General features: G+C 39.6%; 1 protein-coding gene and 1 pseudogene across 28 annotated transcripts in view; one reads left to right on the top strand and one right to left on the bottom strand.

Moving 5' to 3' along the window:
* PARD3 (par-3 family cell polarity regulator) overlaps positions 1–25,807 on the bottom strand; it is a 569,666-nt gene that overhangs the window by 286,459 nt on the left and 257,400 nt on the right. For 24 of the 28 annotated variants that reach the window (XM_027976558.2, XM_027976565.2, XM_027976560.2 and 21 more), the window contains one exon: positions 13,789–13,920. The exons of the other annotated variants lie outside the window; for them this stretch is intronic. In XM_027976558.2, the coding sequence (XP_027832359.2) occupies positions 13,789–13,920 (132 nt within the window). The remainder of the gene's footprint in view (positions 1–13,788; positions 13,921–25,807) is intronic. 28 annotated transcript variants of the gene reach the window in all.
* Positions 24,006–24,638, top strand: LOC101122968 (large ribosomal subunit protein uL22-like; annotated as a pseudogene).

Here is a 25,807-nt window from a genome sequence, read left to right as displayed (position 1 = left end):
ATTATTAAACTGTTTCATAAACAGACACTATTTATGTTTCAATATAAAGACTGCCCAGTCATTCTCAGCAGAGAAGTCAAAGCTCAGAAGATGATGGATAGTATTTATGTAAAAATGTGAAAAAAGAATATATTTTCATGTTAGCTTAGAAAAGAATGGTACTATGTTAAAGGAACCATAAGAACCCAGTAACAGTGATTGCATAAAGAGAGGAGAGCTGGACACTGGAAGGCAGTATTTTGTAATAACCATGTGTAATGTTTCATTTGTAGACTATGAATATATCACCTTTGCCAAACTTAAATAACATATCCTAACATTTTTATTTAAAAAAAGAAGAAGTACATATTATCAAATTAATCCCCATATAGTCCAATGAGTATACTAACTTTCAGGATAACAGAGAAGACCCCATAATTCTTCTCACTCATCTCACTAGATGTCCAATGAGCCCAGAGTATTTTCCATAAGAAATAAAGGACATCACATCTCTTTTTGAAAATAATTTCTAAAATTCAATTTCATATGAAATATCCATGTATAAGAAGAGAAATGTTACTCAGAATTGGATGAAGAAAATAATATAAAAAATCTATATACTAGATCTAAAATGCTAATGGTAGGCTCAGAATTTATAATATCCACATGTTATACACTGAACATGTAAATATCAAACTCCAGTGTTCCCAGAATAAGCAAATTTGTCCCTAAAAGAAAATGAAATTTTTGCTAGCCTGGCATCCAAGAGTAATAATTATAATTCATATTCATTCTAATGACAATACAAACCTCAGAACTCTCTGAAAAACAATTTTTAAACTGCAAGAAAGCAGCTCTGAAACAAACAAAATATATGATATATTCAGGAGAGAATATATTACATTCAACTCACTTGCTTATAAAATATTAAATATAATCAAACAACTTGTTCAAATATTGTTTTCCAATTAAATGGAAAATTAATCTGTCGCTTTAGCTACAACCACAGAGTAATTTCACATTTTCTGATAATTAAATATTTTAAATATTCAAGTAATTAAAAACTTTACAGCTAATAGAATCAGTGACTATGTTGGAACGTGAGCAACATTTTAGGGGGCTTTTTTTTAATGTCCCACTAATGCCTCCCTTAAGTAAGTCCCAGCAGCTTGCACCTTCTGTGATCATGATGTTCTCTAGAAAGCTTTAAAAGCCTGAAAAGCCTCAGGTGTCTTTCCCAGGGCAACTGTGACCTGTGATACAGCGAAAATTATAAGGATGCAGAGACACTGCTGGTAACAGACTGCTCGAGCTCACCTTTTAACACCATGTTCAGTTACAAGACACTCTCAGGGAAAGGTAAGAAGTTATTAAATAAGTCTGAAAATGATGAAGACCAAGCTCTCCATCAGACCTGGTTTTTGGTGTAAAACTTGCACCCCTTGCAAAACAAGCAAGGATGTAGCCAAACACTGATGACTCAGAAGTATGACCACATGCATAAGGTTGACTTATGTACATGTCTTAATATTTAACAGGTTTTCTTTGCTTTACCTATAATCTGCAGTTTTTAGCTGGTAACTAATAAAAATCACAGGATCATATCTTATGGCATAAAAACAGCCAATCTAGTCCACTCAACAAAGAATCAACCTGCAATACAGGGTATCAGGAAAAGTAAAATCATTATGGACTTTCTCCTTCAGATTTCTCAAAACACTTATTCACTCAAAAACACACGGGGGATGAGTCAGAGCTACAAACAAACAGTAACCAGGATGATGTCTGTGCCATTTTGGTGCATGGAAACAGATATAAACAAAGATAAATTCAAATTTGTAAGTGTAATAAAGAAAAGGCTGATGAAAGAAGAGACAATAGCCTGAGGCTGCAGGAATGTGCCCCTCCTTCAAGCATGAGGATTAGGGAGGGGCGGGGGGAGGGGGGCAGATACAGGAAAGATAAAGGACAGAAAGAACTAACCTGTGGACACCAAGTGGGTGGTGTGGGATGGGCTGGGAGACTGGGATTGATGCATGTACACTATTACGTATGAGACAGGCAGCTGGTGAGAGCCTTCTGTATAACACGGCCGGAGCAGGGGCAGGAGGGGGGCGTGCAGGGGGCAGAACGTGCAATCTGTTTGTAGGATGTATGCTGCTGCTGCTGCTGCTAAGTCGCTTCAGTGGTGTCCGACTCTGTGCGACCCCATAGATGGCAGCCCACCAGGCTTCCCCGTCCCTGGGATTCTCCAGGCAAGAACACTGGAGTGGGTTGCCATTTCCTTCCAATGCATGAAAGTGAAAGGATGTATGTTAGCGAAAGTGAAGTTGCTCAGTCGTGTCCGATTCTTTGCGACCCCGCGGACTGTAGCCTACTAGGCACCTCTGTCCATGGGATTCCCCAGGCAAGAATGCTGGAGTGGGTTGCCATTTCCTTCTCTAGGGTATCTTCCCGATCCAGGGATCGAACCTGGGTCTCCCACATTGCAAGCAGACGCTCTAATCTCTGAGCCACGAGGGAAGCCTCTAGGATGTATGTTAAGCTAACCTTAAAAATGCATTCCAACATACAGAAGGGGCAGATGAATACTGTTTGATTCCACTTATACAAGGTACCTAGAATAGTCAAATCATGGTCAGAAAGTACATCGGGAGATGCCAGGGGCCAGGTGGTGGGGATGGGGCTGTGGGGAGGGGGACTTACTGCTTAAAGAGGACAGAGCTTCAGTTTCAGAAAGTGAAAACTTCAGGAGATGGATGATGGGGAGAGCTGCACAACAGTGTGAATGGACTTAGTGCCCTGAACTGCACAATCAAATATGGTTAAAATAGTATGTTTTATAGTATGTGATTTTTACCACAATTTAAAAAAAAAGGGAAGGAAGGAACTGAGTCTGTGAATTGGCAGGGCAGCCAGGAGACAAGAGCTTGTGGGACAGGGCCAGTGTTAATGAAGCCTGTGTGCTGGGTTTAGTCGCTCAGTCGTGGCCGGCTGTTTGTGACCCCATGGACTGTAGCCCACCAGGCTCCTCTGTTTGTGGGATTCTCCAAGCAAGAGCATTGGAGTGGGTTGCCAGGCTCTCCTCCAGGGGATCTTCCCAACCCAGGAATCAAACCCAGGTCTCCTGCATTGCAGGCAGATTCTTTCCTGTCTGGGCCACCAGGGAAGCCCAGGAATGCGGCAGCGGGTAGCCTATAGCTGCTGACTAGACTGAGTGCAGAGACACACGCGTGCACACACTCAGGGCTGCAGAGAGAAGAAATAAACACAAAGTCCTGTGACTGAGAAGGCACAGCAGACAAAGCAGCGGCGAGGGCTGCTGACCTTAGGGGAATTTCCTCCAGGTATGAGGAGGGCGGCAGCTCGCGCCAAGGTAGGTGTGTAAACACGGTGCTGGGAACAGGAGGAACCAGAGAACACAAGAAAGACTTCAGAGACGTGAAGGAATACAGCAGGCAGGAAGAAGCACTCTGCTTCTCAAAAGTTTTAACTTGATCCTGATAAACATCCACATTGCCATTTTATCTTACAATCTGGTGATTACAGTATTTGCTTAATAAAGAGAAAGAGAGAAAACATCACTCCATCTTTCAATCTTATGAAGCTTGATTTGCTAAAAATAAAAATACTACAAGTAATATGTTCTTATTGCAAAGGAGTATGTATTTCTATAAAAACATGAAGTGAAACCCAAAAGCCCACTCCAAACCCCTCTGCCTTGCAACGCTATTGAGGTTATATTATGGAAATGTGTGTGTTAGTCTCTCAGTCATGTCTGACAATTTGCAACCCCACAGACTAGCCTGACAGGCTCCTCTGTCCATGGGATTCTCCAGGCAAGAATACTGGAGTGACTTGCCACTCCCTTCTCCAGAGGATCTTCCCAACCCAGGGATCTGCATTGCAGGCAGATTCTTTATCATTTGAGCTACAGGGAAGTCCTTTATATCATGGAAACTACATGTTTATTTTCAGTATTTTCTTCTTTAAAATCTTTTCAGATAATGAAGAAAGCTGATCAAAAACCTCCTTCAGCCATAAGAGCAGAAAGAGAAAGAAAGGAGGGAAAAACTGAAGGAAAAAATAGCTCATGGATACACAGACCCAATGAAAATACTACAGGGCACATATACTCAGGCCTCAGTGGGAGAAAAGAACATATAACCATTGAGCAAAATGCTTTAGTGTTTAAAAATAGCCATTTTTTTCAGGACCATTCCAGAATCCTGTTGAACGTAGCTGGAAAAAGCCTGTATGAGACTGACTTTGAAAAACTACACCTACCTAGATCACAAAACCCCCCAATTTAAAACGGCTTATGTGGGATTCACTTGCTATGGGCAGGCTGCAGGACACGGGCAGGGAAGACCACATACTGTAAGCTAAAGATTTTAATGCAACTTCTTCACCAAATTTCTTTAAAAGAGAGCAGTTCACTGCTCAGTGAATGTAGAAGAGAGAGGAGAAAACTTGTATTCTTTTCATAGTCATATTTAATCGTGCAGCTCACAACAAAAATCTTGAAGACTGCCTGCAATGAATATATGAAAAGGCACCTGAGGGTCGTAGCTAAAAAAGAAAATGTGCCTTTATCCACAGCACAAGCTCTAAACATCAAGTTATAGCAGCTATATTCACAGGCAAGGAAATCATCAGCTACTAACAGACACCCCGTGAAGGTTAATCCACACACTACCAAAGATTTTTCACTCAGTAGAATTTCAGACGCACTTCCCTGCTGCTCCCAGGCTTTTAGCTCCATAGGCCAAAGAAGCAATAAAAAGGGCCAGTCATAAAGGAACAGGAGAATTGACTAGTTCCCATTAAACCGCACTACCCCAACCCAACACTCCAAAAACCAACGAGGAGAACTATGCCTCCGGAGCGTCCTCCACTTACAAAGGGACCCAGATGCTCAGGAAGTGGCCAAGCAGAAGGCCTCGTAAGACACTTAGCAATCTCAAACGGTATCCTTAGGTCTAATCATATCAAAACCACACGTGTTTGTCAAGAACAGAAGCGAATATAAAACATGGACACAGACACACCGATTAACACTAATGTCATTCTTATGTCAGACCAGGTTCTTCAGAGAAGAACCAGAGATGATTTAAAATGATTAACTTGTATTCTAATTCTGATAAGATGCCATGGAAGCAAGAATCCAATTCTGGAAGGATGATGAGGGCATTAGAATACACCAGGGATGAAAACAAACCAGCCCAGCACACCAAGTGGTACACCTAATATGCTAGGAGAAAATAACATTTCAGTGACTCAAAACTAGAGAGAGTTAAGTGAGCTGTAACCATTAAGCCCATTCTCCCCCAAAATTAAGACAGGAAAGCAGCACCGAGCAAGTGCCTGCAATGCACCAAAAGCTGGATCTGAGTTTGGGTGTGTGTCCCCTCACTTCACCTGCACATACGCCTACAGTGGGCATTATTTTCCCCATTTTGTCTGTAGTGAAAATGAAGTTTGCAGAGTTTACACAACCCAGTCAAGGCCACGCCAGTGAATTATGAGTTTAGATAAGGGTAAAATTCAGCTTATCACTCTCACGAAAGTGGCCCTGCATGCGTTTTGGCAAGGCTCTCCAGGAAACTCGTGTGCCCTTCTTGGAAAAATGTCCACCAGCCCCTTGCCTTCCAGTCCTGATTTTGTATTTGATGCAATGAGTCCACAGTTCTTTGATAATACAAGTAGAAACCGTGTAGGGTTTATGAGAAATAATATGTCATGTACACAGAAGTCACTTTAATCATGTTTTAAACCTTAACTAATGTAAAGACATGTCATATTATGGTAGGCACCCCATTATCAAAGTCCAAGACAATCTGCTCTTGGCATATCCAAGAGACATGACACCTCACTTCAGAGTTTGTTTGGGTTTTATTTTTGGTGTTACTGTGAACATGACAGGTTTCTGCTATGAGGAAACTCTCTGGCATTTTATAATGAAAGCTCAATTTAATTTTAAAACGATCAATGTTTCTTGTTTCTACATTTGCTGCTGCTAGAGGGGAACACAACTATACTTGCTTCTGCACAAGTTCTGCCAAACTTTGCCAACTAGGAAATAATATTAATAGATCCCCTACCTTTTAATAGAAAACTGTAGAATTTGAGAACTGGGAGGCAAGGACCTTCGATTATTTTTAACCAGACAATCCAGTCTTTTGGTTCCTCAGTGTCTGTGTGCTAAAGAAATAACAAACAAAACACATTCTAATTCCTATCTGCCAGCACCAGACCCTAACCTCCTGTTCCGTTAATGTCGGCCGAGACCACAAAGCCCGACCAGTTCCCCGGTCAGAATTTCCATCGTAACTCCTGGTTCTAACTGGATGACCTTACAGTCATTTCAGTGATGGGCTTGCAGCTGTTGTAATCAGGTTTCTGAGGAAGCCACCTCCTAATTTTGTCATTAAGAAAGTATGCCCAGTTCACATTCTGGAAAACAACTTATTTATGTCATCTGGATGGTTCTAAGTGTCATTGAAAGGAGAATTTTCTTCTTCCCCGTTTAGAAAAGGCTTTTAAGCACTTGGGAAAGAATGAGGATCTGACCCTGTGCAGGTGGATGAAAGGAAAATCAGCCGCAAAGAGAGGTGTGCAGACAGGGCCCATGGCGTGACCCTTGGCCTCTGTTACGCATCACACCAGGGCGAAACAGGCAAGACCTAGGACTGTGAGGAATTACTGACTGACTTACTCATTTTTTAAATTATCCCTATATAAAAATCTGGATACACTTAAAAGTTTCTTTTTTTTTTCTAAATAAAGCTTTTTATTTTATTTTGTATTTGTAGCCGATTAACAACGTCATGGCAGTTGAACAGTGAACAGTGAAGGGACCCAGCCATACCTACACACGTATCCATCCTAAAAATGTTTCTTCGCACACTGCTCATTCACATCCAAAACAGACTGTAACTTTTATGTTTTAATGCTTATTTTTACTTATTTATTCATTTATTTATTTGGCTGCACTGGGTGTTAGTTGTAGCATTAGAACTCTCAGATGCAGTGTGGAAGATCTAGTTCCCTGATCGGGAATGGAAGCCAGGCCTCCTGCATTGGGAATGTGGAGTCTTAAGACACTGGACCACCAGCAAAGTCCCCAGGCTCTAATTTTTAAAATTTACTTCTGCCCCAGATCTTCAAAAATTTGGCCTTAAACAAATTATAACGAAAAGTAAAAGTGAAACGCTTTCATACTAACTTACCTTTTCTATGATTTGTGAATATACTCACTGTGTAGCACGTGAGTAGTAGTCATAATGTGTAAATATTTTCAAAACCTTTAAAAAGCATCAGGATAAGCAGACAATGTTGGGACTTTTTTTTTTTTTTTTTTTTGCGAATAAGACCAATGATAAACATTCATTCTCTGGCATTATTTTATTACATATGTTTTCTATTTAACAGTCAATTATTTTCTCATTATAATCTCTACAACTCAACAAACACAGGCTGACATAAAAACAAACCTATCCCTCCCTGGATTAACCACCTTCATTTTAGAAGGAAGATGTGATCATAAGTCAGAAATGTCCTGTCGACATGAAAAAGTCTGCAGCAAGAGCATCAGGTCTGGAGACAGCGACAGAAGTACACAAAATAAGAAAGAAAAAGGCAGGTCAGCGCTTCTAAACCTCACAGCCTCATAGGCTCCAGCGGGGCGGCGGCAGCACATTCAATGTCAAGCCTGAATCTCGCCATCACCACACGTTTAAGGCTTTCCCTGAGTCTGCCTCCCTCAGTATAACCTGCCAATTAGATGAAGTTTTTGCTTGATGGGAAAAACCTTAAAGCATGGACTTTCCTCTAAAGGTCAGGGCAGTCGTCCCCTGTAACACAGCGTAAGTGGTGGCTGGAATGTGCCTTCCACCTCACCACTCTTTCTGCTAATTGGCTTCAGGCCTGTTCACCCAGACAAGGTAGTGAAAATGGCAGGCTCCCAATTAGCTTAAATTTCCCTTAAGGTCCCTCTGCAGGTCTAGTCCCAAATTCTCCCAATCACATATTGTAAAGATCCTGCCTCCTCTTTTGCGGAATTTATTAGCTGCAATAAACCATGGGGATATAAGAACAAAGGCAGCTTATGATCTATTATCTGCCAATATTATAGTCCATGAAGAGTCAGGGAAGTGGTAATCATAAAAAGAAATTCAGATTTCTTAAAACATAGCCACACATCAAAACTAAGGACTTTGTTGCGTTTTTTGTTACTTAGATCTTAGAATCAAAATTTTTAAAGCAGGAGAATATTTTTTTTACATTTTATTTTATTTAAGACCTAATTTTATTATTTTTATAAAACTTGTTGGCATGGCATGTGGGTGGGATCTTAGTGCCCACACCAGGGTTCCAACTAATGCCCCCTTGCAGGGAAAGCTCAGAGTCCTAGCTATTGGCCAACCAGGGAAGTCCCAGGAGAACTTTTTAAAGGCAACACAACATACTGATTTAGTCTTCAAATCCTCTGTGCTTCCCCTGAATGCTCTCAGAAGAAGGAAGTCAAATGACTGAGGTAAGAAAAGGTTGCCTTTGAAGGATGCTCAGTACTACCTTCTGAGATGATCTTGATGTAGGATGCAGCTACAGGTTATTCTGAGCAGTGAGGTCAGTCATGATTCCATAATCATGTGAAGTTTGATTCCAAGTGCTTCCTGGGTCAGAGGTCATTATACCACATACCTCTGGTCACAGAGGTGTAACTTAGCAACACTGAGGGAAGGAAGATTCAGTGGCCCTCCTATGTAGGGTCCATCCACAAAAGGGAAAGCACCTCAGCTTCCAGATGTGCCTGCTAGCTCAGCACTCACACCCTCCTTTGTCCTTTTCATCCCTGCTGTTTAGTCCCATTGGCACTGCTGATGTGGGCATAATTGCCTTAAAAAAACAGAGCTAATGAGAGGCAAGCACTCCAGTAGGAAACAGAGCAAAAACAAAACAAGTGCTGGCATATAGAATCTGGAACTCTCCCGACCTCTTTAGGACAGATGGCAGAACTAAGAGGAGATACCAGTTCCACCCTTGTGACCTCAAATCCTAAAGGCAAGGGCTGACTTTCCTTTAAACCATATGAAACATTCTTTTATCTACCTGATGCCACTCCTTTACTTTATTTTTAATGGTAAAAATTAAGGCAGAAAAAAAAAAAAAAAAAAACCACAGACAAGGCATCAGGCCATTAAAGTCAGATGACTCATGGGAACAGCTAAATGAATAAATCTACAATTAAATGAGAATGGCTGGACTAGATTTCCAGTGTATCCAGCATAACTTATTTGTCCTCTTCTATCCAAACAACTGTGCTTACTTTAAGCCAAAGTTTTAATATGAATTTTGTTTTTGCTCTTCCTGTCTAGTTAAGTAGTTTTCAGGTTGGTTAATTATCTAGCTGATGGTAAACCACTAAATTTAATGAATGAATCATCATTTCTAAGCTAAGGAAAAAGATGTTGTGGGCTCAGGAATCAATTAGCAATTAGGTAATGTCAACTACTGCACAATTGCACTCATCTCACACACTAGTAAAGTAATGCTCAAAATTCTCCAAGCCAGGCTTCAGCAATATGTGAACCGTGAACTTCCAGATGTTCAAGCTGGTTTTAGAAAAGGCAGAGGAACCAGAAACCAAATTGCCAACATCCGCTGGATCATCAAAAAAGCAAGAGAGTTCCAGAAAAACATCTATGTCTGCTTTATTGACTATGCCAAAGCCTTTGACTGTGTGGATCACAATAAATTGTGGAAAATTCTGAAAGAGGTGGGAATACCAGACAACCTGACCTGCCTCTTGAGAAACCTATATGCAGGTCAGGAAGCAACAGTTAGAACTGGACATGGAACAACGGACTGGTTCCAAATAGGAAAAGGAGTGCGTCAAAACTGTATATTGTCACCCTGCTTATTTAACTTATATGCAGAGTACATCATGAGAAACGCTGGGCTGGAGGAAGCACAAGCTGAATCAAGATTGCTGGGAGAAATATCAATAACCTCAGATATGAACATGACACCACCCCTATGGCAGAAAGTGAAGAGGAACTAAAAGCCTCTTGATGAAAGTGAAAGAGGAGAGTGAAAAAGTTGGCTTAAAGCTCAATATTCAGAAAATGAAGATCATGGCATCTGGTCCCATCACTCCATGGGAAATAGATGGGGAAAGAGTGGAAACAGTGTCAGACTTTATTTTGGGGGGCTCCAAAATCACTGCAGATGGTGACTGCAGCCATGAAATTAAAAGACGCTTACTCCTTGGAAGAAAAGTTTTATGACCAACCTAGATAGTATGTTGAAAACCAGAGACATTACTTTGCCAACAAAGGTCCATTTAGTCAAGGCTATGGTTTTTCCTGTGGTCATGTATGGATGTGAGAGTTGGACTGTGAAGAAGGCTGAGCACCGAAGAATTGATGCTTTTAAACTGTGGTGTTGGAGAAGACTCTTGAGGGTCCCTTGGACTGCAAGGAGACCCAACCAGTCCATTCTAAAGGAGATGAGCCCTGGGATTTCCTTGGAAGGAATGATGCTAAAGCTGAAACTCCAGTACTTTGGCTACCTCATGCGAAGAGTTGACTCATTAGAAAAGACCCTGATGCTGGGAGGGATTGGGGGCAGGAGGAGAAGGGGACGGCAGAGGATGAGATGGCTGGATGGCATCACGGGCTCGATGGATGTGAGTCTGAGTGAACTCTGGGAGTTGGTGATGGACAGGGAGGCCTGGCGTGCTGCAATTCATGGGGTCGCAAAGAGTCGGACATGACTGAGACACTGAACTGAATTGAACTGAATGTCATCTACAGTGGGCTACATAGACTGAAAAAGTACTTTTTTAAAAAAACTTTTTTATCATAGAACAAATACTTAAGATAACTTCAAAAGAAGCAAAGCAAGGCTTATTTGGGGTGGAGGGATGTGTTTGTGTGGCTTCTCAATGAATTCCTTTTGCTTAAACAGAAATTCCAAAATTACAAAGAAAAACTATTTTACTTTCTTTACAGGCCTACAACTGCAACATTAAGACAAAGTTATATTTTTAGAAATAATTAAATGTATAATATTTTAGAAACTCCTGGCTGCCAATTTTTTTTCTCTGAATCTTGCAAAAAAAAGAAAAAAAAAAAAACAATCAGAATCAGCAACTTTTGCTGGAACAGAGCCCTGATTGTGTGTGTGTGTGTGTGTGTGTGTGTGTGTGGTTGTGTTTAGTGACGAGCAACTGTGTTTCAGGAAAGGTAAACCCTTATTTCCACCCCTAGTTCCAGGAGGTCAAGTTTGATTAGACTAAACCAATACAGGTACTTTACTGCCTCTGATTTAGAAACGGGCCGGCAAGTCATGCAATTCTGAACAACAAAACACAGAGGGCATCTGGTGGGTAAGGAAAGAGGCAAGCTGGCAGGGAAAGCTTATCTGCTTTCAAGTGAGCCACAGTGAACAGAAGGGCATGGCCCCCTTCCTCTGCAAGGATGTGATGGTCTGAATCATGCAGGAAGAGACTAGTGGAGACCTCGGGAGACTCCCAGAACAGCTGGGGACCCCAGGCCTTGAGGGAGGCCACCGGGGCCAAAAGCGAAGCCCCCTCTGCCCTTCCCCCAGACTTCTTGTTACAGGAACAAGGAGTGCTTCCTTATCACACAATCCAGATATTCTGTATTCATACCCAATGTTTTTCCAGCAAATACTCTGACACAGTGAGTTTTTCTGGGTACCAGGCATGACTGTAAACCCTCAGCAGGTATTACATCGCTGATGAGGCAGGTTTAATGATAAACTCATCTATTATATGAATAATCTGGGGGTAGACATGATGACCAAGAGCCCAAACCCCGTACAAGGTGAACGGCAGGCAGCTGCCAGTCTGATCCCCAGCCCAGCTAAACCATCTTCATTTTAAAAAGTTGCTTCAGTGAGAGCTGACTCTCTCTCAACACAGTGTGGTGACCTAAATGGGAAGGAAATCCACAAAAGAGAGGATGTATGTATACGTATAGCTGATTCGCTTTGCCGTCCAGCAGAAACTAACACTGTGAAGCAACTACACTCCAATAAAAATTTTTTTAATAAATCTATACATCAAAACCCCTGGAGAAGGAAATGGCAACAGAGGAGACTGGTGGGCTATAGTCCATGGGACCACAAAGAGTCGGATATGACAGCAACTAACACACATACATCAAAAGAATACAAGTAAAAACTGGCAGAAACCAAATAATAGTTAATAGTGTTGTTTCAACTTTTTTGATAATGTGGTTATTTATGTTAGCTGCTATCACTAAGCCATGTGAAGTGTGCATCAGAACTCTGTGCTGTCTTTATAATTTATTGTACTACTTTTTTCAAATAAAAAGTAATCAATAAAAAAACTTTACTTCAAAGTGATAATCTCATGGACTTTAACCTAATCGGTATTACTATTTCATTTCCACTGGTTTTTCATTTGTTTTTATCACTTGTTCTTCCTACTAGAACTTCAATGGCTTTTTAATTATTTAAAAAATTTTCCATTACACAAAGTTTTATGCTCCTTACTATCAGATAAAAATCATATCATTGCAGGCATCAAAGGCAAACTGTCGTTTTTCATTGTTCAAATACCCCACATACATAGAACTATTTTAGATTATACTGAAAAAATAGACTGAGATGAATTCAGTAGAATAGGGTTTCCTTCCACTGATATCATCAATCTAAATTGAAAAACAGCTTATTCCAGTATCTAGGCAACCACATTATCAATAATTTTAGAAATTACTGAAACAAATACACAACCAAGCATCCTGTCACTGAGTACTCACCTAGTTTGTGATCCATACGAACTTTTTAAATAAGTGATGCGGGAACCAAACACACAGATTTTTAATATCAATACTATTAAAACTACAGAGAAAACGCTGTAACTAACAATAAGCAATTAACACTTTTTTTTAAATGACACTGCAAGAATTTTTTTATACATCAAAACTTAGCAGAAAACCTCTTAGTTTTCATACAAATGGCAAACAGTCCCCTTCCTAAGATAGGAAGCCATTATGTATGCTGAGTGGTGACCAATTTTTGATTTTATGAATTGGAGGCGGCTACTCTGCAGAGTGAACTAAGCAACTGCAAAAACAGAGATGCCTCCAACAGGTCCTGGTCTTTTGTGAAAGGAGAAGCCCCCAAACCTGACAATTGCTGAAACAATACTAGAATGTCTACTTCTCCCATAAAGTGAAATCAAGGGAAACAGAAATTTTTATTTCAAACCTTCAGATCTTTTGACTTTATTGCCTCTCAATAGAGAGCGGAACTCATAGGTAATTGTTTTAAGCCCCTCTGTTTTATATAGACCATTTTTAAAGTTTTCATTAAATTTGTTACAATATTGCTTCTGTTTTTTATGTTTTGGTTTTTCTGGCTGTGAGGCATGTGGGATCTATCTGCACCCCCTGCATTGGAAGGTGACGTCTTAACCCCTGGACTGCCAGAGAAGTCCCCCACGGGTGGCCTTGAAAGTCTACTTATAAACTGCATTATTCATACCAAATATCTGTGCCTCACAACCCAAAAAGCTCTATGGTGGTAATTCTTGAGAATCTACAGCAACTGCTTAGGAGAAATCTTTGCTCAGGGACCACCACCAAAACAGTCTACATTTATGTTAGACACACTCAGATACAGAGCCTGGTATTTAACTACAGTTGGGCAGAACCACTTATCTCCAAGCATCACTGTGATGGAGGGAAATGCCTAGGGGGTAGGCCAGGAAGTTATACCACCGACACGAGCAGAAGGATGCGTTTATGTTACCTGTTCTTGCTTCTCCAGCCACTTGTCCACCATTGGGTGACTGGCACTCAGAGATGAGCGAGCATTGTCTCTCTGAAATTGGTTAGACCAGTTACTAGTGTCCCGTGGGAGGCTTCTGTAGTTTTCATCTTTCTATTCAAAAAGAAACAAAAAGGTGTCTTGTAAAAAACCAGACTTTGCAAATTAATGATGCACCTGGTTTTTCTAAAGTAGCAGAGGAAAAATGATTCTACATATTTGAAATGTTTTCCCCTACTCGATACCAAAGAGCTGACTGAGGTCATTTCCTCCAGTTTAGACCTCAGAAATGCAGTCACCTGCCTGGGAAAGGGAGTCTGATGGCTGTGGCCCCATGGGTAGGAGCACAGCGGACAGAACTGCACACGCTGCCCTCCTCTGGACCAACCTCTGCAGGAAAATACTTCCATGGTAGACTTTTACATCACTCAGTCATGGCATTGCTCTTTTCTTCTTCTTTCCAATCTTAGAATAATGTTGTGACATGTTTTCTATAATTTTCCAAAAACATTTATAACAGAGAAGATGAATGAATTTGCACTTTATTTAGATCCTCATAGTTTCACGACTTTGGGCAAGAGATTGAAGACTCTGGGCTCTTCAGTTACCTCCTTCACAAGCTAGTTGTAAACATTAATTCAAATAATGGGAAAAGAAAAAAATTAGCCTATCCCGACACATGGTACATAATATACACATAATTGTTCACCCCAACATGCTTGAGATGAGATGTCTTTGATTGATAAATAGTTATTTAATATACCCCAGAGCAGCCAAGGTGTTTCTTTCAAATAATAATTTATAACAACTTGCTTTGGCTTTAGAGCTTTGGCTTAATCTCAGTGTTCTGAAAAGAAATGAGAAGGCTAGGATAAGGTAGGAAAATTGAGCATTTCAGTTCAATAGCTAAATCTAAGTATCTTCTAAAAGAACAAATTTAAAATGTTAGCCTCACTTCAGCTAACTTAACAACAGTGCCCATATTACATACCCAAATATTTTCCTTAAAAACTTTGTTGAGGGTAGTCTGGCTGTAAAAATCTTCATACACATGATTGATTCTTATTCTTCATTATTTAAACCACATTAGCAGCAAACACACACAGAAACAAAAAATGTAACATAATAGGATTGACTGCACAGACCTTAGAATAGACCAGGATACTGTTTTCTGTTCCATCAGAGGATAAAACTTAAAAATGAACTGGTCATCCTGGACCTATGCCAATATTGTGACTTCTGAAAAAAAATTTAATCTATACATATTTACCAGTATCAACTGTAGCGTGAAACTTTGTAACTTTTTATAACCAAACTACAGAAAGTAAACATTAGAAACACAATAGTAGAATTAGCAGCAACTACTTTTTACTAGAAAAACTCTGTATCCTGCTGGTTACTGTGGGTCAAAGTTGTGATGAGGCACAACCACAAGTACAAGGAAAATGCTGGTGAGATTAGGCGGCTGCTCCACGTCCACGATGAAGTACTGACTCTGCTTATAAGAACACGGAAAGGGTAAAGTAGAGTAGAGGACACAGACGAAGTCTAAAGAAAGGAATCAAGCAAATGAAGCAACTAAAGTTCACTGCATCCCAAAATATTAAGAGCCCTTCCTTGAGCATAATAACTTCACAACAAAGCAAATCTATGCTTCACATGGTAGCCCCTAAACTTACTGACCAGGCATTCAAATAAGTCATAAAAGGCAGACAAATTTATTAATGACAGAAACTAAAAGATCCATGAAGAGAGGAAAGATGGAAGGGTGGAGAAACAGAAGCACAAGTTTTACATCAAGGATCTTGTGCTCCTACCATTGACTAGGGACCTGGTTTTGCTATTCATTTCCCACCACTAGAAAGTATTATTATACCAACTCTCTACTTTGAAAATGAACAATCAAACAGAGAGCATTAAAAAAATACGGCCTGCTTTTTCTGTAGAAATGGTATTTCAAAGTAACCAATAGTTGAGGAGGAAAGCTTGTCCTTTCAGAAAACATGAAGAGTAATGCACATAATAATAGAATAATTAATAGAATTAGAAAAATCACCATTTTCAACTCCTAATGAAATCATTCATTCAGGCAAAGATAATTAATGGGTGCTAAAACCGTTAGGTGAAAAGTTGACAATGAACAGGGTTTATGCAACATGATGAAATACCACTTGCAAAAGGGAAAATCTATCCTTAAAATGATGAGACAAGATGCTACAAAACACTCTTGCTGATGTCTAGAATCCAAGAAGCTGCTGGTGCTTTTGATTCCTTTTGAATCTCCATAATGATGGAGATTCCTCATCTTTTAAATGGCCCCTGTGGGCTCTTACTATGGACCACTCACCACCGTCTCCCTGAACAAGCCCAAAAGTGTACAGTTTCAAAATCTGCACACATGCCAAGTCACTTCAGTCATATCTGATTCTTTGCAAACCCATGGACCTCAGCCCGCCAGGCTCCTCTGTCCATGGGATTCTCCAGGCAAGATTACTGGAGTGGGTTACCATGCCCTCCTCCAGGGGATCTTCTCCACCCAGGAATGGTCCTTAAGTCTCCTGCACTGGCAGGCATGTTCTTTACCATTGGCGCCACCTGGGAAGCCCTTCAAAACCTAACCCATGAAAATATCTACACACAGCTCACCAACACTAAATATTTTTTCTGAATTCATGATCTAAATTTCCAACAGGATGTCCCAAGATACCTCAAAATCAGTAGACCAAAATGAAACCCAACTCCTGTATCAATTCTAGCACCCTTCTGAAAAACAGCATCACCTGTTTCACCTCTTTCCATCCTGCCTAATCCCCACAGTTGCTAGGTCTTGTGAATCCAGAGTTCATGGCCAAGATCTTAGATTTTGGCCATCACCCTCGTACAGAATCAATGTGCCTCTCACCTGAATGATTACAGCAGCCCTCAAATTGGAGGCTCACTCAATCCTCATCCTCTCCAACAACCTGCCACAGAGGATTCTTCTATAACGCCCTCTAGGTCACGCCATACCTGCAACAAACACGAGGCCGAGCTGGGGACCTCAGTGCCACAGGCCTCCCATCTCCATCAGGATCTTCCCGAGTCTAGACTCCCAGTAACGCTTCTTCTGTAAAGACACTCACCACTCCTCAACACCCAGTGTCCAAGCTGCTTTCTCGAAGAGGCATTCCCTGATTCTCACCAGAACAAGTAGTGTCATGCATTTTATTATCACTATATTCCAATTTTACTGCTAATTATAATTCTAACTTATAATTTAGTTAATCTTTAAAATGGCTATTTTCATGATCACAGTGACACCTGGGCAGAAGATCACCAGTCACCTTTAAACTCTAGCACTTAGCTCAGTGGCCTACACCTACGTGGAAGGCTTTTTCTGGAATACTTATTATGTTTCCTATTTTCACAGGGTTTCAGAATCCCATAATTTTTAAGGAATATTTCTATCAGTTGTTTTAAAAATCAAATTGAGGGACTTCCCTGGAATCCCAAGGGTTAGGGCTCCATGCTTCTGCTGCAGGGGGTGCAGGTTCTATCTCTGGTAGGGGAACTAGGATCCCACATGCCACAGCTCGGCAAATAATCATAATAAGAAATTAATAAAATAATCTTGAGAAACATCAGAAACAACTCAAGAAATAAAACTGAAAATTTTTTTAAATAAAAATCAAATTGATAATGGAATGCTTTAATAAAGGTATCATGACAAAATTTAGTGCAAATGCACTTTCACTGAAATACAAAGACTGTACTTTTAAATTTATACTAAAAGACGTATTGCTGTCTTTTAGTATAAGTAGTATTAGCCGCTAAGTCGTGTTCGACACTTTGCGACCCCATGAACTGCAGCATACTACTGTTAGATGCCTATTTCAATTTTATGTCACACCTACAGTACTACAGCACACAACGTCTGCAGAAAATATGATTATTTCCAATTGCATCTAAAAAGTAGTGTGGCATTTCTCCATTTATGTCAATTATGACATGTAATTCATGCAGCAGGCTACCACAAAGTAATCATATTAAGGCAGATAAGGGCTTAAAAAAAATCAAAAGGTCTATCAGTAGAATCAACTTTGAGCCTTTAAATGGTAAGAAAAATATATCTCTCATAAAAAAAATTTTCCTAATTCAATGTTAATATGGTAAAGTCAGTAATAAACTCATATATTAATGTGTTTACGAAAAGTCCAGTTACAGTCAGTCACCGTAGTCATCAGCAGGTAAGTGAAGAATTTCTAAAACATGTTACCAATTGTTACCCTACATTACCTGTTATTTTGTCGACTGCACCATCTCATGCTACTGGCATTTCAGCAACGTTATTCCTCAAAATCCTGCCTGAAGTCTGGATCAAGTACAAACACTTTATAGTTCTATTAAGCTGTGATTCGTATTCAATGATGTAAGCACATACTTAAACCTAATAGCACACTATGTGTTTCTACTTGTATTTTCTACAATATATGTGTGGACAGTCACCATTTTTAAATGAAATGTATATAGTGTGTTCTATTTTCAACTTGAAAATATTTTTTCCGGTGATTTTTAAATTATGGTGCTCTTAACTACGTCTTTGGAGAAGGCAATGGCACCCCACTCCAGTACTCTTGCCTGGAAAATCCCATGGATGGAGGAGCCTGGTAGGCTGCAGTCCATGGGGTCACTAAGAGTCGGACACGACTGAGCAACTTCACTTTCACTTTTCACTTTCATGCATTGGGAAAGGACATGGCAACCCACTCCAGTGTTCTTGCCTGAAGAATCCCAGGGATTGGGGAGCCTGGTGGGCTGCCGTCTATGGGGTCGCACAGAGTCGGACACGACTGAAGCGACTTAGCAGCAGCAGCAGCAACTATGTCTTTGCAAGACCACATTTTCCATGGACCAAACTATAGCTAACTACATAAAAGACAAAAATATTTTTTGAATGTATTTGCAAAACTTATATACCATAACCTAAAGAAAAAAATAAACCAACCAAAATGTTAATCATTGATAGTTTCACACTGAATTTATAATAAATTGGAGAATGGGCCTTTACATCTATTTTATTCTATGATCAAATTAATGTCTCAATTCTGTATATTGGTAAACTTAAAGCAAAACATGAAATCTTTTTCTTGAGACTTGTAAAAATCTAGCAGTAGGACCAATATATTAGTAGAAATAGACCAACAGACCAATAGAAAGCCCTAATAAGTACTAAATTTGCAGACAGCAAAAAATTATTAAAGCCACAACTTTATATCTAAAAGATTATATAAGAAAAACACCATAAGGAATTACTCTTCTTTTAAATTAGAAGAAACTGGACCAAACAGCCACTTAAGCTTCTGCACAAGGTAGGAAACTTGCCCTCTTGCCAGAAAAACCCAGATGTTCCTGCTGTGATCAGGGATTTTCCTTATCATCTAAATGTACTGCCACATCATCAGGTGTCAAAAAGTCACCCAGGCTGAGAAATGCATATTAATTTGCTGCTCCCTGGTAGCAGTACCCTGGGTATGGAGTAAGCTAAGTAGCTGTTCCCTCTCCCCTCTTCCTGAGCCAATTACAATTCAATAAAAAGAAATCATACAGAACCCACCCAATGCCTTGGGACAGAGGCTTATTCCTGGCATAATAAGCTGCAGCTTCAAGGCTTTATCTCTCAGAAACAGCTATTTAGCTGATGGTCAGATTTCCTGGCAGACCTACATCCCTACTGCAGAAATAAAGGAAAATTTCATGAGCATTACAGAAGTAATGGATATTTCTAAGTTAGCACAGGAAACTCAATTCTATTTCCACTTTATCTCAAAACAAAAATTCCAAACGTCTTTTACAAAGTCATTAGGAATTGCGCCACGTTTTGAAACACTAAACACTCAACGCATACAGATTTTATTTTTACACCCTCTATGAATCCTATGGTTTTGAATATTCCTGTGTGGTTTTAAGATTTTAAATTTACAATATTTTTCAACTCTGCAATTGTGGTCCAAGAGAATTCAATCTTCTACTTTATCGTTTCCCCCCAAAAAAACAGATGGAAAACAAAGGAAACTCTTTTCAGGATGTCTAACCTGAGATTATGAGTCCGAAGTGAAATGAGTAGTTATAGCTTAGACCACTTTTTTAACTGCAGCAAGCTTGCTAGAATCTTCAATAGTCATATTGTCTAGTCAGTGTGGCAGACCCAGTCCCCTTCGGGGTCAGAGTGTATCTTTTGTGCCTCTTGGTGGCTACACCAAAGCATGCCCTTGGAAGCAATGCCAAAGCTAAAGTTTAAAGATAACCATAAAAGGGTCTGTAAACAGGACTGCTGTCAATGCCCTATTCTGACCTTCATTCCACTTCACAGATATAAATAAGAGTGGAGGGGGTTGGTCAGGAGGAGAGACAGGTGAGGATAAATAAAGTGATTCACACACACACACACACATAGGTTCAACAGCCGACTTGCACATGAAGTCAGAAAGTTTGGCGGCCCCTATCAGTTTAAACCAACTGCATGCCTATTAAGGCACTGTTTGAGGGCTTCCCAGGTGGCTCAACGGTAAAGAATCTGCCAATGCAGGAGACACAGGAGATACAAGTTCAAACCCTGGTTTAGGAAGATCCCCTGGAGAAGGGAATGGCAAACAATTCCAGTATTCTTGCCTGGAGAATCCCATGGACAGAGGAGCCTGGTATACAGTCCATAGAGTTGCAAAGAACTGGACATGACTGAAGCGACTTAGCACACACATATATTAGGCACACATCTATTTTCAAGTGGAATGAACAGAAAAGCATTATTTGAAACTCTGGTAGGTCAAGCAATCATTTCCATATTAGCAGTAATTCCCATCTCTAAATGAGCATAAATACTGGTACATATATGTATACATCTTCCTTTCCATTTTTATAATTGCCATCTTTCACAGTCTTAATCATTATTAATAACAGGGGTAGAGGAGACAAAGAAAAGGATATGTGTTTAAAATCTGTTCCTACTTCTGAGCAGAACTATGACAAGACAAAAAGGAAATTCAAAATTCATGCTATTTATGTCAAAACAAAATTTTGTCTAGTAGTAGACTATATATCTATTTATAAATGATATAGTCTACTAAAATGTGGTAGAATTTGCAACAAGAGACACTAAATACACTTTACACAGTAACTTGTTTAAAATTTTAAACTTAAAGAGTCAAAATCCAAAGATTTTGAATGCCAAAACTGTATTAGCATGTCTTCAGCTCAAATTTCACAACTATTTTACTGTTAACTATGTTAATTTTCCTGATGAACTGAGTTTAAGTATTGAACAGGAGTTAGTTAAAAAAAAAAAAAAATTGAAGATATTACTTGATTCAAGCCAATTTTTAAATTAAGGTATAAAGTAATATCTCCTAGCAGGCACATCAAATTTCATCAGTTTTTCTTTTTTTTCCTTGAAATGTTAAAAGTACTATAAACAGTTCTCAAAACTCATTCTGGCCTTAAACTCTTAACTATAACTCATATCTTTTCTAGCCTTTATGATATATGTGCAATAGTTTATAGGTTGTAAAATTATATTTAGATCAGTGGGACACTGGGGAATGTTAAATATGCACCCCCCCCAAAAAAAATCACATTGGAACTCTCCAATATGGAAGAACACATCTGAGAATTAAAAGTAATTTTGCAAATAAGTTTCCTGTCACACAGCAAATCTTTCAGGGTGGTATATTTGCAAAACCAGAAGCTTGATGCTATAGTTTTATCTCATAAGTTACAACTGGGCTTGGTAATAGTCTTCATATCAGGTAAGAAAAATAACCCCTGGAACACAGATGTGCATCAGGCCTTGAACATAAAGGATCTGACCTTAAAGGGGGTGTTCAAATCTCTCACGGAGGCACATCTACTTATGAACGCCATAATGCTTCCAGAGGTGACCATCGGAACACAGGGTTCTCGGAAGCGGCCAGATCTGCTTGTGGAGCAGACCAGGAAATCCAAGAAAAGCAAAAGATCAGTGAAACAGTCTCAGTCAGGCTCCTTCTTCGAACCAATGTCCCCAGCTGTTCCTAACCCACCTCGACAGTTTGAATGCCATGAAAAACTTCAGAAACAATTTTAAAAGCTGGAAGGAAAAAGGCAGAGAACATCCAACTGAACCTCTTACTATCTAAAAGAAGAGACAGGGATTCAGGGAAGTTATGACAAATACTGTACGGAGATTAAGATGCTTAACCAGCTCCCAAGGTTCCACCTCCCCACTTCAGTGCCCAGTTTCTACAAGACAACATTTCCAAGCTCTCGCTCTCAATCTAAGCAGGAATTGTGGTTTACCTGAGTAATGACATAATTCTGATATCCAGCCATTCTTACACAATGACCCTCTCCCATGGGAACGTACCACCCAAGTTCCTGAATCACAAAATATATTTATCTTAGAGATGGTTGGTTCATTGATAAATACTACATAGTCTTGGGAATAATCACGAGCAATAAAATGCTTGCTTTACAACTGTTATAAATACAATGATCTCTTGTCTGATACAGCTAGGATTAGCTCCTTTATCCTATGAAAATATGCATCAGGGAGTGAGGAGAAGGCAGAGACAGAGGAAAATGTCATATTTTCCCAAGTTTCAAAGATGCTGTCTCCATCTGGATTCTGAGCAACAAAGGAAAAGAGCTAACAGGGAAGCCGCAGTTGTAGCGGCTCCCCTTTTGTTTCTTTCACTTTGTTTCATAACAATCAGCATGGCCACCCAGCTGGCCTACAGCCATATGCACCCACTGTCAGTAAGGTCGGGGTGACCACTTCTGACCATCTTCCCTCCATCAAGAGCAAGCGTATAAGAAAAAAACAGGATGCAAATGCTGTGAGTCAGATCACATTGCAGAGCCTAGCTCATTTTCCAAAAAATTAATACAATGAAGATGACAAGTGGTACTTGTTTGACTCTGCAAAACAAATTTGAATCTGAAACAATCGTCAAACATTTTAGAAAGTGCTACTTGTTTCTTATTTTGAAGGTACAAAATACCCATCTACATTTCATTTTCTTTCAAAAACACATAACTCCAAATGTTCATATCTCAAACTAAAATTGCAAGTAACAATCGCATTTTGCATCAGGAGCAAACTGCAAGGGAGGAAGGGAACAGATGCAAAGAGGTGAGGGAGAGAAAGACACTTAGAGTGGCCACCTGAATCCAAAATATCCGCTGTGTTACATACCGCCTAAATGTGCAATGTGAATCTCTTAGGTTTACCTATCTAAATATTTTACCTTGATTTTAAAACATATATTATAGTAAAAGAGAGTGCTAAAACCTGAAAATATTTTACCTTAATTTTAAAGCAATCTTTATCCAAAGAACTTACTAAAATAGGCACCATATACAACTGATGTGACAATGTAAATATTTACAGCTCCTTCTTAGATTTTTCTGTTTATAATCATAAATTCAATGGACTGAGTGGATTAGCAGAACAACTGAGTCATTTTTGTGAAAAGTTCTCAGGGACCATCTATTAACACAATTTAGTTCTGGTAAAGATTTCCCTTTAATTGTGAAATTGTTTCCTTGGGTAAAGCATCTCCACAGATATATTTTTGAAAAATATAGAACATCATTTTTATCTCCTCTAAAACTTTCTGTTAAGCAATTAAAAGGAATATAAGAACTAATCAGCAATAAGTAATAAAGTTTATTAATTAAAAGGGCTTCCCTCATAGCTGTCGGTAAAGAATCTGCCTGCAATTCAGGAGACATGGATTTGATTCCTGGGTCAAGAAGATCCCTGGAGAAGGAAATGGCAACCCACTCTGGTATTCTTACCTGGAGAATCCCATGGACAGAGGAGCCTGGCAGGCTACAGTCCATGGGGTCGCAAGAGTCAGACATGACTTAGCAACTAAACCGCCACCACCACTGTGATAAAAGTCACATAATATAAAACACACTATTTTAACTATATTTAACTGCACAGCTCAGTGGTACTCACCAAAAGGATTAGTGACACTAATGAAGCTAGTGTATTTTTACTCAAGACTAAGATGCTAAGATATAATATAGACTTGGTAAGATTTTAAAAATTATGCCAGTTTTTTAATAACAAATGCTGATTATTCCTACATTTCTATTGTAATTGCCTAACAGAAAGTTTTAGAGGTAACAGAAATGAGGTTGTTACGAACTATTTTGCAGTTTAAAATATACAACTAGCTTTTTTCCGGTAAGCGGGCTGAGGTGACTCCTAAAAATGGTGCGCTATTCACTTGACCCAGAAAACCCCACAAAATCATGCAAATCAAGAGGTTCAAATCTTTGTGTACACTTTAAGAACACTCGTGAAACCGCCCAGGCCATAAAGGGTATGCATATCCGAAAAGCCACCAAGTGTCTGAAGGACGTCACGTTAAAGAAGCAGTGTGTGCCGTTCCGCCGCTACAACGGTGGAGTTGGCAGGTGTGCACAGGCCATGGGGCTGGACTCAGGGTCGATGGCCCAAAAAGAGTGCTGAATTTTTACTACACATGCTCAAAAATGCAGAGAGTAATGCTGAACTTAAGGCCTTAGATGTAGATTCTCTGGTCATTGAGCACATCCAAGTGAACAAAGCCCCCAAGATGCGACGCGGGACTTACAGAGCTCACGGTCGGATCAACCCCTACATGAGCTCTCCCTGCCACATTGAGATGATCCTTACTGAAAAAGAACAGATTGTTCCTAAACCAGAAGAGGAGGTTGCACAGAAGAAAAAGATATCCCAGAAGAAACTGAAGAAACAAAAACTTATGGCCCGGGAATAAATGCCGCAAAAAATAAATGCAAATAAAAGTAAAATTGTTGGTTGTCTTAGTTAGTAAAAAAAATAAATAAATAAAAAATAAAATATACAACTAAATGAACATTGGGCAATATGCAAAATCTATAAGCATGTAGGAAACCGGGTAGTAAAATCAAAAGCACAGAATACGAAACTGGATAGTCAAGGTTAATAACTTTATTGTTTAGCAGTTGGTTTAACTCTAAGGTGAGTTACTTAAACTCTTTCAGACTCTACCTCTTGATCAATGAATTGCAACAATACTTAGACTTCAGAGAGTGAACAGATGAGATACAACACATAATACACCCTGCAAGTACTCAGATCAACTTGACTTAACACTACACAAAAACACCAGCCCACATGATGGCCCCTAGAACACGTGCGAGTTATTAATAAAATAGAGCCGGAGGGCACACACCAGGGAACCCAGGCCCAGCAGCCCACCAAGGCTCTTCTCTTTAGTGACAGGCCATGACTTCATGACCCGAACTGGTAGGTTTAGGAGCTAAAGTATTAAATACTAAAAATAGAAACCACTGAGAAAGACGAAATGAGGCCAAAATACTTTTACACGTCTAAAGAATACCGGAAGTTTTCTTCATTGTAAGTTAATGAGTTCCTGGTCTCCTCCCTCAAATTAAGAGAATGGGTTTAGTATCTTCATTTCCATCTATCTGTAGGATGTGTAACTTTGAGGGTGCTAAACAGGAATCCTGACATTGCTTTGGATTTATATTCCTGGAATGGTTTGTGAGCTCTAAAAATATCACATCGAGACTTAACCATTTTCTCCATAGCACCTTAGGATTTCATAACTATGAACACAAATTATAATATTTAAAGCATGTGAAGGAAGATCACATTCCTAAATGTGGCACAGAAGTAGAAGATGAATCTAGGTTATTAAAAACTCAGACTAGTAGAGCTTGGCACTTGAGGTGAGCCTATTGCAGAAATGAGTAGATTCATAAGTACTGACAGCACAAAAATGCAGTGCATTCAAACTAAGATCTTTTAATATGCAAAATAGAAAGGTGATATTTATAGTTTTAGTGGCATTTTGCAGAAAGTACAAATGTTGTACCAGGTTAGTCATAGACCTGGGTCTCAGCTGGATTTCCCTCAAAGCTAATCAGATAGGGGAAAAGTGAAAACAGTGACATATTTGATTTTCTTGGGCTCCAAAATCACTGC

Source organism: Ovis aries, chromosome 13 (genome assembly GCF_016772045.2).
Source record: "Ovis aries strain OAR_USU_Benz2616 breed Rambouillet chromosome 13, ARS-UI_Ramb_v3.0, whole genome shotgun sequence".
NCBI lineage: Eukaryota > Metazoa > Chordata > Mammalia > Artiodactyla > Bovidae > Ovis > Ovis aries.
Note: the sequence above shows the minus strand (reverse complement) of the source record. Positions and strands in the feature narration are given on the sequence as shown.